Raw genomic sequence first — 15,358 nt, forward strand, 5'->3', positions numbered from 1 at the left:
ATGCTTGGCAAAAGAGCGTGGGCTCCCCACACCGTGGTGGGCACCGGCCCTGCTCTCCGTGTCCCCATACCAGGTCCCGGCCAGGCCCTCAGCCTCTTGCCCGGGAGCCCTCCCCTCCTCTCCCAGGACACACGGACTCTGCCCTCCCAACTCACAGAACCGCTCTCCACGTGCGGAAAGAGGACAGGCGGGGGGTCAAGGGGCTGAGCCCCACGAAGGAAGAGAAAGAAAACCTTTCAACTATTAAATCTGTTTAGTAAAGACAATTTTGCTCATACAAAACAACAAGAGTTTACAACAATCTGAGTGCTGGACACGCCATCAGAGACGGGAGGTGCCGCGGGCACTCGGAGCCCTTCCCTCACACCCAGAGAAGACCCTGGGTGCGCCCCCCAACCCTGCCCCTGAGGGAGATGAAAGCTGAAGCATTACTGTCACCCCTGCCCCAAGGGACCATGGCACAGAGGACCTCTCCCCACACTGCTGCAAATTAATACTGGGGAGGGAGGGCCCTACCCCCCTCCCCCCTCCCCCCCACTGGCCTGCACATATGACGCTGAGTTGTTTGGGGTCGGGGGGAAGGGGCTGATGGGGAGGGGGCAGGATCGGGACATCTTTGGTGTGAAGCCTCCCCCGCCCACCCGCTAGGCCGCACGATGGCGATCTGCAGGAGGGCCGCAAGAGTGGTGCTGTCTTTGCCCACCAGGAGGTGCTGCCGATGCCCCAGAGCCCGGGAGGCACAGGAAACGCAGCAGCTCTGTGTCACTCATCGACTGCCCAGGCTCACCCACGCGGGCTGAGAGTGGGCCTGTTGAGAAACAGCAAAAATGTAAGAAAATAAACACGAACGGGTTAATAGTGGCAGGAAGGGGAAGCAGAGAGATGACGTGGCAGATGAGCGCCTCGGAGGACCAGGACCAGCACTCAGCGCGGAGTGGGGTCCTGGGCGGGGCTCCAGCCTTCCTGGTCGCTGTGCCAGTGCTAAGTCACTCCTCTCCACCTCCCAGGACCCGCTCACAGAGGCAGGCACGGACGGCCTGGCTCAGAATCTGGACACGCTTCCCAGGCACTTTGGCAAAGCCAGCGCGGGCAGGGCAGGCCTGAGGAGGGAGACAGTTCCTGAGCCCCAACGGAGGCCCTCCCTCTGCAGCCCTGCCTGCCCCTGGCCCCTCAAATGCACAGGCCCAGGCACTGATCCAGGCACACGGGCACGGGCACACACGCGCACACACAACCACACTCACTCCTATCCGTCTGGCACACCGGTGACGTCTGAGGGCTCAGCAGAGGAGGTGGGTGGCCTCCTGGCCCCAGCCCTCCACGGCCTGCAGCTCCCGGAAGGCCTCAGCCAGCGGGGACCTGGGGCTGTAGTGGGGAAATTAGAGGGCTGGTGGCACGACACAGGGACGCCCCCTATAAGAGTTTCCACAAATATCCTTTAACAAACCCCAAACCCTTGTAGTATCCAGACAGGAAAGGGTCTGGGGGGAAGGAGCAGGAATGAGGGCAAGAACAATAAAAGAAGTTTCATAAAAATTCTAAGTCAAATTATTGATAAAACTGCAAAATGAGCACAGGTTCAAGAGCACCTTGCTCCTTCTCTCCACACCCTCCCAGCCTTCCAGGCTCTCCCTCTCAGGGGTGGCCAGAACCAAAGGCAGAATTCAGCCTATGACGAGGTCCGGGCTCCATGAGGCTGAGGAGGAGGGGAGGTGGGAGTGAACAGTTCTGTGTCTCTTCATTTAAAAAATAGATTCAGGTCACGAGTTATTGCTTGTCCTCCAGTGGAGCAGGACGGGCCCAGCGGCTCAGTGAGCGAGGGCCGCGGCCTCCAGGGCCCGAGCTTTCTTCCGCCTCTTCAGAAGCAGAGGGTTGGATGCGTCTTCAATCTTTTTTATCTTGATCTGCTCATAGTCGACCCGCATCGTGGCCAAGGCACTGGTCATCTCCTCCTGGGGGGGCAGTGACCGAGAGAGCCGTGAGAGGCGACAGGCAAAGCAAGGGCAGGATGCGGGTGACGGGCGGGAGCAGAGGAGACAGAGGGCAGGCTGGGTGATGGGCCCAGGGCTGGGTCAACAGAGCCTGGCCACCGTGCTGCCAGCGCTCTCCTAGAGCCCTCCAGCGGCCCCACAGGAAGGCAGAAAGAGCGCCGACCAGGAGTCAGGAGACCTGGGTTCATGTCTGCCCCAGCCAATCACTAGCTGCGTGACCTTGACCAGGTCACCCCCCCTCTGGGCGTCAATTTCCTCATCTGCAAAGTGAGGAGATGGTACCAGATGACCTTTCAGGTCCCTTTAGAGACCCAGACAGTAGAGGGCTTGTAGAAAACAGCCACGGCCAACTTTAGACCAAACACACAACCTCTGCCCACAACCCAGCAGGGAAGTGGCTCAGAGCCGCTGTTCCTGTTGTAACAGAGCCCCCCTGGGGTGAGCGAGTACAGAAGCAACCCCTCTGGGCCAGCACCGCCTCTCACACCCAAGCACCTCGGCACGCACCCTCTGAGCCCCTCTTGGCCCGTGGTGCCCTCACCTTGACGTCCTCCCACCTCTCCTTGTCCTCCTTCAGGACCCGGCTGGTGTGCAGTGGGGTCTGAGGGACCTTTGTTGATTGCTGGGGACAAAGAAAAGGGTCAGGGTGAAAGCCTGGGTGGGGTGGAGCCCCAAGGGACAGTCCGCGTGAACCCAGGCCCCTCCAGCCTGCCAGGCTTACCATGATCCAGGGGTGGTTCATGAACTCGGTGATGGTCATCCTCTGGGTGGGCTCTGTCTTCAGCAGGTTCCGGATGAGCATCTTCACTGTGGGGGAAAGCGAGGTGCAGGGAGGGGACAGAGATGGCTAAGGGGCCACCCCCCTTCTGCTTCTCCTTCCCACAGTTTTCAGGGAAAAAACAGATTCAAAGGGGCATGGACACAGTCCACCCAAGGAGCTAGCCTTGAAGACCATTACGGCACCAGCCCTGACAGCCCCACGCGCCCCATACCCCAGCTCTGCCACAGGCCCTTCACACAGACAGGACGTACACAGCAGCTGTGGGCCAGGTGCAGATCCACAGCCACGCCACCCATGTGAGACCGCCCCTGCACACGCACGCACACCTGCACACACGCACATGTACACGTGGGTTCTCTACCTTCCTCTGATACTTCTGACCATTCTGGGTTGGGGAATTCATACTGGCCCATTCGGATGCGACTCTTCATGCCCGGAGAGATGGCAAGGCCATGGTTGGAATAGAAGGGGGGATACCCACACAGCCTGAGCCGAGAGGAAGTGGGAAGAGAGGGACAGAGTTGATGTTATTTAGGGTCCTGCACCAGGACTAGAGCGCGACACAGGCTTCTTCTTGCAAAGGTCACAGAGAAATTGGGACTCACTGACTCAGGTACAATATACAAAGTCAAGGACAGGGCCCGGGAATGCAACAGTATCTAAACCACACATTTTCCTGCCCATAGGCTAATTTATAGCATTTAGCTGTCAGAATCCACTAAACACAGAGAGACGGGGACATGCAGGGGATTCTCAGGCCATCTCCCATCCAGAAGGGGAACGCTAATCTTTGCCTCTTCTTCTCATCCCAGCCCTGCCCCACTTCCCCCAGGCCCCTCCCCACGCACTCACAGGATGTACATGATGACACCCAAGGACCACATGTCACAGGACTTGTCATACTTCTCTGGGCCCAGCACTTCTGGAGCTGCAAACCAAAGGTCAGCGTGGGTGGGCCTGGCCCTCAGAACACTGGGATCCACCGCAGTTCCTCGGTGGCTGGTGCTCCCCATCCAACCCTTCAGCCCATCTGGATGGGACCTTAGCTGGGCTGGGAAGGGGAACAGTCATAGCCCAGACCCAGGGCTGGACAAAGGAGAGCAGAAGATCCTTCTCCAAGAGAGCCCTAGGGCTAGAATCTCAAGATAAAACAAGTCTTAAACTGCAAGAGCATTTCAGACTGCCACTTAATTTGACAAACACGTTTTGAGAGTTTATTCTGTGCCAGTCAGCTGGGGCTCCCGAACCAAATCTGCATCCCAGACTCCACTGGGAATCTGATGGGAATGACAGCGCTACTCAGGAAAAGCGTGCGTGTGTGCAAAATCCCACCCATAACCTCAGGCAGATAATTTCCTGTAATGCTTCAGTCCCAGCTGAGTTCTGACGAGCCCTACTTTGGGTCAGGCCACATCGGAGCCAGTGCTAGAAAGGGCCTGAGGATTCAACTCTCCTAGGACCTGTGGCCCTGAGACCGGCAAGAGGAGGGCTTGAGAAAAGCTCTGGGGAAGACAAGCTCCCCAGGCCTCCTCTGGACTTACCCACATAGTATGGCGTGTAACAAGGAGTGGTCAGAGAGTTGTGGCTGGTGGTTTCCTTGGCAAAGCCAAAATCAGTGAGTTTGAGAATGGCGTTGGGCCTTTTGGAGGTGTATAAGAGATTCTCAGGCTAGAGAGAGAGAGATAAATAGAACCTCTGCTGAACCTGTGAGGGGCTATCACTCCCTCCCTCCCTTCCTCCCTTCCTTCCTTTCTGCCTCCATTCAACAACATTTGTCCAGCCCCTGTGATCTGCACAGCTGACGGTGAGGACCCTCAGCTCCCTGCCTCCCAAGAGCTTACAGCGTGCATGGGAGTCGGACACTGATGCAGAGAACCGCAGTGAACACTGCAGTGACACAGAGACCGAAGGTGCGGTGGTGAGGTGTGGCTGAGGAGCACCGCAGGGTGAGGGTGGCCTCACAAGGCTTCATGACTGGGGTGGGGGTTTGCCCAGCGAGGGCAGGGCCTGCGGGGTAGAGAGTGGCACTCCGCCCCACTCTCGCTCAGGAACCAGGCAGCGGGGATGCAGGATGACTCTGGGGACCCTCCCTAGGGTCACCACGACCCTGACCCCTATGGCCTCCATGGCACCTGAGTTGGGGGGACTGGGGGGGGCAAAAAGAACAGCTGGTACCTTGACATCCCGATGCGCAATGTTGATTGAGTGTAAGTACTGGATCGCCTCGCCGATGCTCTTCATGATCTCTGATGCCTCTGCAGAGAAGAGGGAATGGGGGAGCGGGAAGTCACAAGCGGGAGTCACAAGATGTGTCATTAGGTTTGAACACCCAATACACCAATCCCCCCCACAAAGCCTAAGGCTCCCTACGTCCACCCCCGCCCCCCAGAAACCAGGGAATGAGGAGCAGCCCTGGCTCAGCTGAGGAAGAAGGCCCCAGCGGCGAGCCGGAGAAGGCAGCAGGCCTCCGCACCTCTCACAAGAGCCCCTTCAGACACCCCGTGCCCCTGCCTGCCCGAGCCCAGGCCCCACAACAGACCCTTTCTACCTCTTTCTGTGAATGCCTGGTCTCCTCGGTCCTGGATTCGGCTGAAGAGTTCTCCACCATCCAAACTGAAACAAAGCCACAGTCAGATCTGAGAACATAGCATCCCACTAGCACTCTCCCCACCGCCCCTCCAAAAATCAGGCGTCTACATTTTAAGCTTCAGAGTCCCCACCCGGCAGTCCTCAGAAGGTGGGGCCTGGGTGGGGAGTGGGATGAGGCTGGGCCAGGAGTAAAGCGGGAGGGCTGCTCACCACTCCATGACAATCAGCAGGCACTTCCTCCCCGCGTACAGGTTCTCATAGACGTCCACGATCCGCACAATGTGTGGGCACTGGGAGGCCCGCCAGTGCAGCTCCACCTCCCGGCGGGCCTTGGGGCAGTCCTGCAGCATCTGCAAGCCAAGTGCCTCCTGAGTAACCTCAGCGGGGCAGCCGGCTGCTGCACCACCTGCACCTACCACAAGGCCTGGCCCACGCACTCGCCCGCATCCCCACCGACACACCACCGACTCTCCCTACCCAGGTCCAACACCAGCCCTTAGCACTTTCCCTGCACTTCCTTCTCCTAAGCCCCAACTCAGAGCTCTGCAGCTCCCTCATCTGCTCTAAAAGGAACCTCAAGATGACCCCTCGTGGGGTCTCGACAGCTACTCTGAGACCACCCTTGACCATTCAGGGGAAAGGCCCAGCTGTGGGCATGAAGTCTATTCCAGAAGGCGAGCAGAGTTGAGCATTGGGAGACAGAGGGTAAAGGACACCTGGGCAGAAAGACAGACCGAGAAAAACCCAAACAACAATGGAAAGGGGCCTAGAGACAGGGGAGACTCCAGATCAGTTAGAAAAGGTACCTCCAAGATCCCTAAAGCCAGCGTATCAAATCCCGAGCAATGTCCTTTCAACCAACAGATAGCCGCAGGAGTCAGCCCGGTGTGGTTTGAATCCTGGTTCTTACTAGATCTGCAATCTTGAGCAAGTTACGTAACTCACGGGCCTCGTCCTTGTCCCCTCTTCTTCCATGGACCAGGTGGCCAGGGGTATTAAAGCAGCCTGGCGCCCTCACCTGCCTCAAGGGCTGAATCTTTTTTTTTTTTTAACATCTTTATTGGTGTACAACTGCTTTACAATGGTGTGTTAGTTTCTGCTTTATAACAAAGTGAATCAGCCATACATATACATATGTTCCCATATCTCCTCCCTCTTGCGTCTCCCTCCCTCCCACCCTATCCCATCCCTCTAGGTGGTCACAAAGCACCTAGCTGATCTCCCTGTGCTATGCGGCTGCTTCCCACTAGTATCTATTTTACATTTGGGAGTGTATATATATGTCCATGTCACTCTCTCACTTCGTCCCAGCCCACCCTTCCCCCTTCCCATGTCCTCAAGTCCATTCTCTACGTCTGCGTCTTTATTCCTGTCCTGAAGGGCTGAATCTTGACTAGTCTAAGCCAGGCCCTTTACTAAGACCTGACACTGGTCAAGAAGAACTTTATAGGAAGTCTGCTGAGAGGCCTCTTAAAAGGAGCACAAGGAATGCACACCATCTCTCCTGCATATGACACCTGGTGCCACGGCAGTCATCTTGGTACCGAGAGGTACCCTGGGGTGGTGGGTGATGCATCAGGAGCACTAAGAGACCTTCTGGAAAGTGCACGAAGCTTGGTGAGTAAGATCAGATGGCCAGGACGGAGCCAGATTACAGAGGGCAGGGAAAAGCAAACACAGGAATTTCCAAAAATAAAACTAACATTCAGTTATGCTATGGTCTATGATACGCTGGTCCTTTTCTAATTGTACAACGGCTGCCCATTTTACAGGATGTGGAAACTGAGGCTCAGAGAAGTAGTGTGTCCCAGGCTCAGGTCCTGGGGAAAGGCAGAGCCCGGGGTTGGAAACCAGGCCTGGTGGATTCCAAAGCGTAAACCTTTTCCACGATAACACGCAACTTTCAGAGGAGGGGCAGAGACCGAGACTTGTCAGTCTCAGATCACCAAATGCAAACTGGCTTTGCAGAGGCAATCCCCCAACAGGGGCCAAGATAATTCAGTCTCCTAGGGAGCGGGCAGAAGACAAGGTCGCCATGGGGTCACACTGCCACCTGGTGGCCATCTAAGGACACTGCACAGGTCCTGAGTTTTGCCACCTTCAACTTCATTTATTTGGATGGACCAAGGAAAAAGGTTATTTTCCTTTCCCATGCACTATGAGAAGGAGGAGGAGACGCTGGCCAATTTCATTTGCATGTGTTTCAATTCAACAAGCATTTATTGAGCTCCTACTAGGCCACACACTGTGCTAGATGTCAAGATCAAATAGAAGAGTCCCAATCTGAAAGAACTCAAACTGGGGGGTGAGGGCATGAGGGGAGGTAGACACACAGAAAATGCTTCTAATCCTGAGATAATGTGCTGTAAGACTGATAAGTTCAAAGGGTTCAAGAGAAAAAGTTCTCAGAGCACCCAAAATAGAAAGACCTCTATCGCCCCCTACAGGCACATAGGAACTGAAGCCCAGAGAGGAAGAATTGAAGTTGTCAAATTTACTCAGAGGCAACATGAGGTCATTGGATTTACAATCATGAGAGACTTGGGCTTGGTCTGGAATTTGTCAATTTCTGGTTGCATAGCCTTGGAGAGGCTATTACCTTTCTGAGCCTGTTCCACATTTGTAAGTTGGGGGTTAAAATACCTGCCTGGCCCCCTCCCTCACAGAGCCATTGCAAGCATCTAATGAAAGAATACCTCTAAGTGTGCTTGTTATCAGGAAGGCACTCACCACTGTAAACCATCAGCATAACTGCAACTGCACAGGGGCCCTCTCCATCACCTCTGAGTTGAGGCTGGAACATCCTGATACAACCAAGAAACCCTGATATATACAAGTCACCAGCAAGACTATAGGCTGGGTTTCAGTCTGCAGCCCTGTGACCACCGCCTGGAAACCAGCTCTGTGCTGTAACCAACCACAGCTGTGCTAAATGAGGACACACCAAGGCCCAAACCCAAGTGCATGCCCCTCGGCCCCTCCTAAACTCAGAGCACGCACCGCAGGTTCTGCTTGCTCTCTTTGCTATAGACACGTTAGCGTGTGTGGCATTAGGTAAAAGAGAATCTACAGCCAGAACGCCTGGGTTCACATTCCACCTCCAGGTTTACACACAATTCCCTACCTGGCAGAGGAGCTGGATTGGCCTAGCACAACAAACCTGGTCTTGGGAATCGCACACAATTTGCATCCCAGTTCTGCACTTCCCAGCTTGTGTCAGGCAAGCCAATCTACCTTTCTGAAATGGGTTTCCTCATCTGTAAAACTGGATTCAATGTGGCAAAATAAGAAAATTGGAAAGAGCAAGTATTTTTAAATTCTAAGAGAAACATAGTAAGAATTTCCCATGAAGACTGGTAATTGACAGCCAGGTATGTATTTATCAGAAATCCTTGAATGGATATAAGAACCAGTCCACGCAATGAAGGCTAGACCTTCAATCCAGTCAGGAGGACAGGCTGGCTGACGTCACAGGGGCAAAGCCATTAAGAGCCAAAGAGACTTTGTAGACAGCTGTGGGGTACAGAAGCCTGGAGAGAGGAAAGGAAGAATGTGCTAATCTGGAGTACCGGGCTAAGTAAAGATCAACAAGGGGGCTGCTGAGCTCTGAGCCAGAGAAGAGTCAGGGAAAGAAAACAGGATTCCCCGGGTGCTGCCAGGGGCCACCAGCAGAGGAACACAGCAGGTTCAACCAGAAGCCAAGAGTCACGTGGGAAAGGCTCCTATCTCTTTGGCCTGGACAAGGACAGTGGAGGCGAAAGGGCCCAGAACCACAGCCTTGAGGGCTCACGTCTGAAGGAAAGAAGGGTCTTCCCACCAAAAAGCCACAGGCCCTGAGACAAGGAATGCCTGAAAGGGATTATAAAATATTTTAAGCCCATGCTAAGCCTGGAATGGATACTGCAACTTGCCTCGGCCCCCTTTTAGTTTGCATCTGAAATTCCCTTGCTCTGTAGAGAAGGTCAACTGTTGCATGTGCTAGATTGCAATGCAATAGGCAAGGTCACCTACCTACCAAGTGTGGCGGAGGGCCAGGGACCAGGCCACAGAGCCCATTGCCTGGGGAGGAACCTCTAGGGTAATGGCGGCAATGAGGGAGCTGTGGGAGCTCTCCCAAAATACTGTTCCATTACCATGCAATCCAGCAATCCCAATCCTGGGCATATATCCAGAAAAGAGGAAAATTCTAATTCAAAAGATACATGCACCCCAATGTTCACAGCAGCGCTATTTACAATAGCCAAGATATGTAAGCAACCTAAATGCCTGCCAACAGATGAATGGATAAAGAAGACGTGGTATATATATGCAATGGAATACTACTCATCCATTAAAAAGAATGAAATAATGCCACTTGCAGCAACATGGATGGACCCAGAGAATGTCATATTAAGTGAAGTAAGTCAGAAAGAGAAAGACAAATATCATATGATATCATCTACACATGGAATCTTAAAAAAATGATACAGATGAACTTATCTATGAAACAGAAACAGACTCACAGAGAAGAGACTTGTGGTTGTCAAGAGGGAACGGGGTGGGGGAGGGATGGAGTGGGAATTTGGGATGCAAACTAGTATACACAGAATGGATAAACAGCAGGGACAGCACAGGGAACTCTATTCAATATTCTGTGATTACCTAAATGAGAAAAGAATCTAAAAAAGAATGAATACATGTAGATGTATAATTGAATCCCTTTGCTGTACACCTGAAACTAACACAACATTGTAAATCAACAATACACCAATAAAATTAAAAAAAAAAAAATACTGTTCCATGCCTGTATTTGCCGGGACGTGGAGGGAAGAGGATGGTGCCCCTTATATCCCCCACCAAATCTTCCATCATGGGGCCACATGAAAAGACTCAGGAGTAATCAGCATCCTAAGCCTAGGTGAGCCGGAGAAAAGGAGAGAAACAGAGGCTGGGGCCTGAAGCGCAGCTCACCAGCAAGGAGATCTGAGGACAAGACAGGAAGGAACAAACCCCAGGTCCCAAGGCATCATGCCCTTCACAAGCTCCACCGCTTACCAAGTGTGTGAACTTGGGGAAGTTTTTAATCCCTTTGTGCCGCCATAGTTTCCCTATCTCTTAAATAGGATAATAATAGTACCTATCTATATTAAATGAATTAATACATATGCATTATGTAAATTACTAAGAACGGTGCTTGGCACATAGTAAGCACTGCATCAGTGTTTGCTAATATATTGTTCTGCCCCCCAAACCACCCCCCACAGTGTGCCAGAGTCCCACTGGGGTGGGCAGCTGGGATCTCACTCACACCCATCTCATTTAAGGTGCTATTAATAGCTCCAGGCGCTGGGTGGAGGGGGACCCAGAACACTGGGAGAGAAGCGGGCTTAGGCATCCTAGCCCTGAGTCTCCCTCTCCCTCCCACACCACCTAGCTAGATAGCCGGGGGTGGGGCGCACATGTCCTGAGAGAATGAAGCCATCCATCCCTTCCCAAGACTGATTTGGTGCCAAGAGTGATGCAAAAGTCTGAATCAGGCAAAGCGTGGTGCCGGGCGTGTGGTGCACCTTGGTAAATAAGACCTCCTCTGCACTCCCAGCAGGAGGGCACCAACCCTGCTGTGGGCCAGGCTCACCCACTCCCCTCCCTACCACAAGGAGGGGGCTGACCTGGGCACTCTGCAGGCCAGAAGAAACGAGGAGGACTTGGGAAGGAGAGGTGCTGCTGTGGGCTGAGTCCTAGCAAGCTCCTTAGCACAGAGCTGGCAGCAAGCAAGGAGCAGCCGAAAAGGCGCAGGGAGAAGGGAGCCCCTGCTTCCAGGGAGGGCTCTGAGTTAAAACGTGTGCTAAGCACTTCCAACGGGGAACCCTCAGACCCGCCCCAGGAGGACGCATCCTATTTTATAAATGAGAAAACATAGGCTCAGAGAGCTACGCGATCACTTCAAGGTCTGAGCTGGCTGTCCCCAGCAGGGCTGGAATCTGAACCCCATTCTCACCGCTCCCAAAGCCTCTTTCCCACCACCCCGTGGTAAGGCAAAGGGTACAACATCTGCCCAAGACTGTCCATGACACCAACAGCCAAAATGGGGGCTGAAAATGTACATAGGCCTTAAAGTACAAACCAACCTTTAACTTTGAAATTCCAGAATTCAAGAACTGTAGAATTTTAGAATTTACCCTATGGCACTAATCATAGGTGGAGCTTTAAGGCTATGTATATTCTAAGAGTTGTTTACCTTAACTAGAAATGGCTAGCAAACCGAATGCCCAGCAACAAGCAATAGAGGTTGCTTTTTCAAAAGGAGTTTATCTATACACTCTTCAATCATTAAAATGATGTTTCGGAAGAATATTTAATGCGAAACGGATTCCTAAGTGTCTCAGTCACCTTGTCGCTATCAGCAGTAGCACTTTATTTTTTTTCTTTTGCAGCACAATTCCCAGTCTGAAATTTCCTTAAATTTATCTGACAGTATGTGAAAAAGCAACCTACAAAGCTTTACGTACAGTACAGTTCTATATGTATATCTGTCTATATTCGTGTGTGTACGTGTATGTACACAGATGTATATAGTATGTGTATGTGTGTATATATATACATATATATGGAAGCGCATTCACAGTACAATGTTAATATTGGTAATTATATATCTGAAAGATAGGATTACAGGTGCCTTAATTTTCTTTATTATAACTTAATTTTCTAAGTGACTTACAATTAGCACATATACTTTTAAAGAGGCAAAGCAGCTTCTCTCCCAATTTTAATTGGAGGCTGTCACCCATACCCCCAGGCCCTGTGGCCAGGGAACAGCAGCTATGGGCTTCCAGGCAGTTCTGCCAGGTGGCTTAGCCACAGACCAGGGGCTGCCCAGTCGAGTCTTGAGCAAGAAAGCAGCTCATGCCCAGTGCGCGCTGGATGCTGCACAGCCCTCCTCTAAGGAGAGGAGAAGAGCAGAACTGTAGTGCAACCTACACAGTCACTCTCTGTCCTGCTCCAGCTCCACCTGGCCCTTGACCTAGCCTCCCCAGCTCTCCAGCTAGGAGTGGGGCATCCATGTCTGGCTCAAAAATCCCTCGACCTCTCCTTTCAACCTGAAACCTACAACACTGGGCCCCCAGAGCCCTGAACAGTGAACAAGGAGGTTATGAGGAGTCACAAGGCTGCGGGACCAGGACATGCTGTCCTGGCATCATGTGTTATCTCTCTAAAGAGCCAGGTCCCTCCAAAGCCCCCATCCCTGGCTCTGCAGCCATCAAGGGGATGGGGAGACATGTGGCACTCACAGCACTTGACCTCACCTACCCAGATTGCCATCACTCGGCAAACCCGGAGTGCCTGGCACGTGCCACACGCTGGTTTGGAAGGTGCTGGGAAACAACAGAGAACACAACAAATAAGGCCTACACCCCCATGGAGCTTACATTTTAGTGCAGGAAGTACACAACAAACAAGATTTTTAAAAAAATTTTTTAATTACATATCATGATGTGTGCTATAAAGGACATAAATTGTGTGCTGCCACAATATCTCCCAAATTTCAGAGAGACGAAAGGCTGGAGAGAGGTGTCACACATCTCTTTTCATCTAGCCCAACTCGGGAGCATAAGACATGACAAACAGATAAGTCTTGGTTGAAATGATGGTTTTCCTCTAATCTATAGGGGCAGAAAGAGTATGTCCCTCTTCTAGAACCTCTGCACAGCTCAGAGAGGAGCAACTGATGGGCCTCCCCTAGGAAGTGATCTAAACAAACAAATCTAACAGCAGATTTTTTTTTGATCTTAGAAGGTCACTGAAAAAAAAGACACACAGAAGTACATCACCGGGTCCTTCATGTTAGCACACACATTCCCAAACATTTGGTTGGGAGGTAAAAGCGGTTTTCTATTTTGCTAACTGATTTTCATTAATGTGATGGGGGGAAATCCCGACCTAAAACAAAGCTAAAACTTAAAATGGGGAAGGAACCCAGTACAAAAAGCCTTTAAAAGCACTGAGCCACACTGCCCAGAAGATGAGCGTGACCTTCCCTGTGGTCCCCACCCTCGCCCTCGCTCTTACTCTCCAGGACCTTCCCTGGGGAGCCACAAAGGACCAACCTTCAACCAAAAGACAAAAGGCTTGGAAGTTACACTGTAAATGACAAAGTTTTTTAAATACTTGCAACACATGACATATAAAAGGTTAACTTAACTCTGGCAAATCAATGGTAAAAGATTAACAATCCAATATAAAAATGGCCAAAGAATAAGAACAGGCAGTTCAAAGCAAAAGAAACACAAACCAAAGATGCTCGATGCAACTCATTAAAAGAGAAATGTTTATAAAAAACAGTAACAATAACTTCACCAGAATGGCGAATTTTTTTTTAATGTTTGACCAAAAACGAAACAAAAGAGGAACTTCCCTGGCTGTCCAGTGGTTAGGACTCCGAGCTTCCACTGCAGGGGACACGGGTTCGATCCCTGGTCGGGGAACTAAGATCCTGCAAGCCGTGAGGCCAAAAAACAAACAAACAAACAAACTCCTGAGTTTATGCAAAGATTGCTGAGGAAAAGGCACTCTCTCATACACTCAACAGGGATATAAACTAGTATATTTTTGGCTATATCTATCAAAATTGTAAATGTTCAAACCTTAGGCCCAATAATTACTTAGCTAGGAAATCATCCTACAAATACGTTCCTAAAGTATCTTAATGGCAAAAAAATTGGTCAGAACCTGAATGTCTACCACTGAGGAGATGGTCAGATAAATGGCAGCATCTCCACATAACAGAGTGTGGCACAGCCTGCTGAAAGAGCGCGGCAGGGCTGCATCCGCCACTGTGAGGGGAACTGGGTGTTAATAAATGGAAAAGCAGACGAAGAACATGATGATACTTTGGCTTTTTTGTTTCTGTTCTAATTTTTTTTTTAATGGAGCTGCATTCACATTACTTAAGTAACTTTTTTTTTTTTTTTACTTAAGTAACTTTTAAAGTATGTTCACATAGACAAGAAGCAAACACACCAAAAGGTTCATTAGTGGTTATTCATAAATGGTGGTAATATAGGTAGCATTTTCTTTTTTGTGTTTCTTAAATTTCCAAAAATAAAAATGTACTAAACAGAATGTAAAATATACCACTTGGGTGGTTTTGTTGTTTTGTTTTTTTTTTTTTAAGGCAGAGGGAGAAGATATACAGACACGTCGATGCTTAACATTTTTCTGGAGGTATTTACCCCCTAAAACATCGACAGAGTTGACCCCAGGGGAGTAGGCACTAGAGAGAAGCTAGTACCATTTTCCATTTTTTCCCCTTTTCATTTTATATCTTTCTGTATTGTATGGATTTCTACCATCTGCGTGTATTTCTTCTTAAAAATTAAGTCTAGGGATTCTCAGGGGCAGTATGCTTTGGTCCTATATTTGACCCCCAGCCTGAGCGCCCCAGAAGCAAGCTGACCTGCTTGTTAGAGCAGGAGGTGGGTGGAGATGGGGATACCATGCTGACCTCGGAGGGGGAAAGAGGACCTGCTGGAACTCAGAGTATGAGGGGAACCCAGGTGACAGAAAGACCTGGCATCTTCCTGGAGAGTATAGCCCAAATATGAGAAAGAGCAGGCTGAGGCCCCAAACCGCTACTGCTGACCACTTCTGACTTATTTGGAAATGAATCCTGCGCACAGCAGGGATGTCAACCACGGTGGAGTCTTGGAAAGGAAAGTGAAAGGCTACAGGACACAGATATTTCTGTTTCTTCCAGCCAACTTCGAAAGAGAAAGAAGAATATTCGTGTATACCGCACCAACCATGCGTCAGGTGCACTTTATATATAGAAAATATGCTATATTTAAGCCTCCTAACAGGCCTCTGGAATAGAGCCAATGCCTGACTCCATTTACAGGTGTGGCAACCAGGGCTGGCGAGGTAACTTGCCCAAGGTCACACAGCTAGTGACTGACAGAGCCAGGATTCAACCCAATTCAGACTCTAACCTCCAGGTTCCTTTTTTCACTACAAACGAGGG

General features: G+C 50.9%; 1 protein-coding gene across 1 annotated transcript in view; it reads right to left on the reverse strand.

Moving 5' to 3' along the window:
* Positions 1–234: 234 nt before the first annotated feature.
* MAPKAPK2 (MAPK activated protein kinase 2) overlaps positions 235–15,358 on the reverse strand; it is a 45,277-nt gene continuing 30,153 nt past the window's right edge. The window contains exons 2-10 of the mRNA XM_067729166.1: positions 5,572–5,711; positions 5,321–5,385; positions 4,948–5,027; positions 4,314–4,440; positions 3,625–3,700; positions 3,134–3,258; positions 2,713–2,798; positions 2,533–2,613; positions 235–1,952 (exon numbers count right to left, since the gene is read on the reverse strand). Of these exons, the coding sequence (XP_067585267.1) occupies positions 1,809–1,952; positions 2,533–2,613; positions 2,713–2,798; positions 3,134–3,258; positions 3,625–3,700; positions 4,314–4,440; positions 4,948–5,027; positions 5,321–5,385; positions 5,572–5,711 (924 nt within the window). The 3' untranslated portion in view covers positions 235–1,808. The remainder of the gene's footprint in view (positions 1,953–2,532; positions 2,614–2,712; positions 2,799–3,133; positions 3,259–3,624; positions 3,701–4,313; positions 4,441–4,947; positions 5,028–5,320; positions 5,386–5,571; positions 5,712–15,358) is intronic.

The sequence above is a fragment of the Pseudorca crassidens genome, chromosome 2 (genome assembly GCF_039906515.1).
Source record: "Pseudorca crassidens isolate mPseCra1 chromosome 2, mPseCra1.hap1, whole genome shotgun sequence".
In the NCBI taxonomy this organism is placed as follows: Eukaryota; Metazoa; Chordata; class Mammalia; order Artiodactyla; family Delphinidae; genus Pseudorca; species Pseudorca crassidens.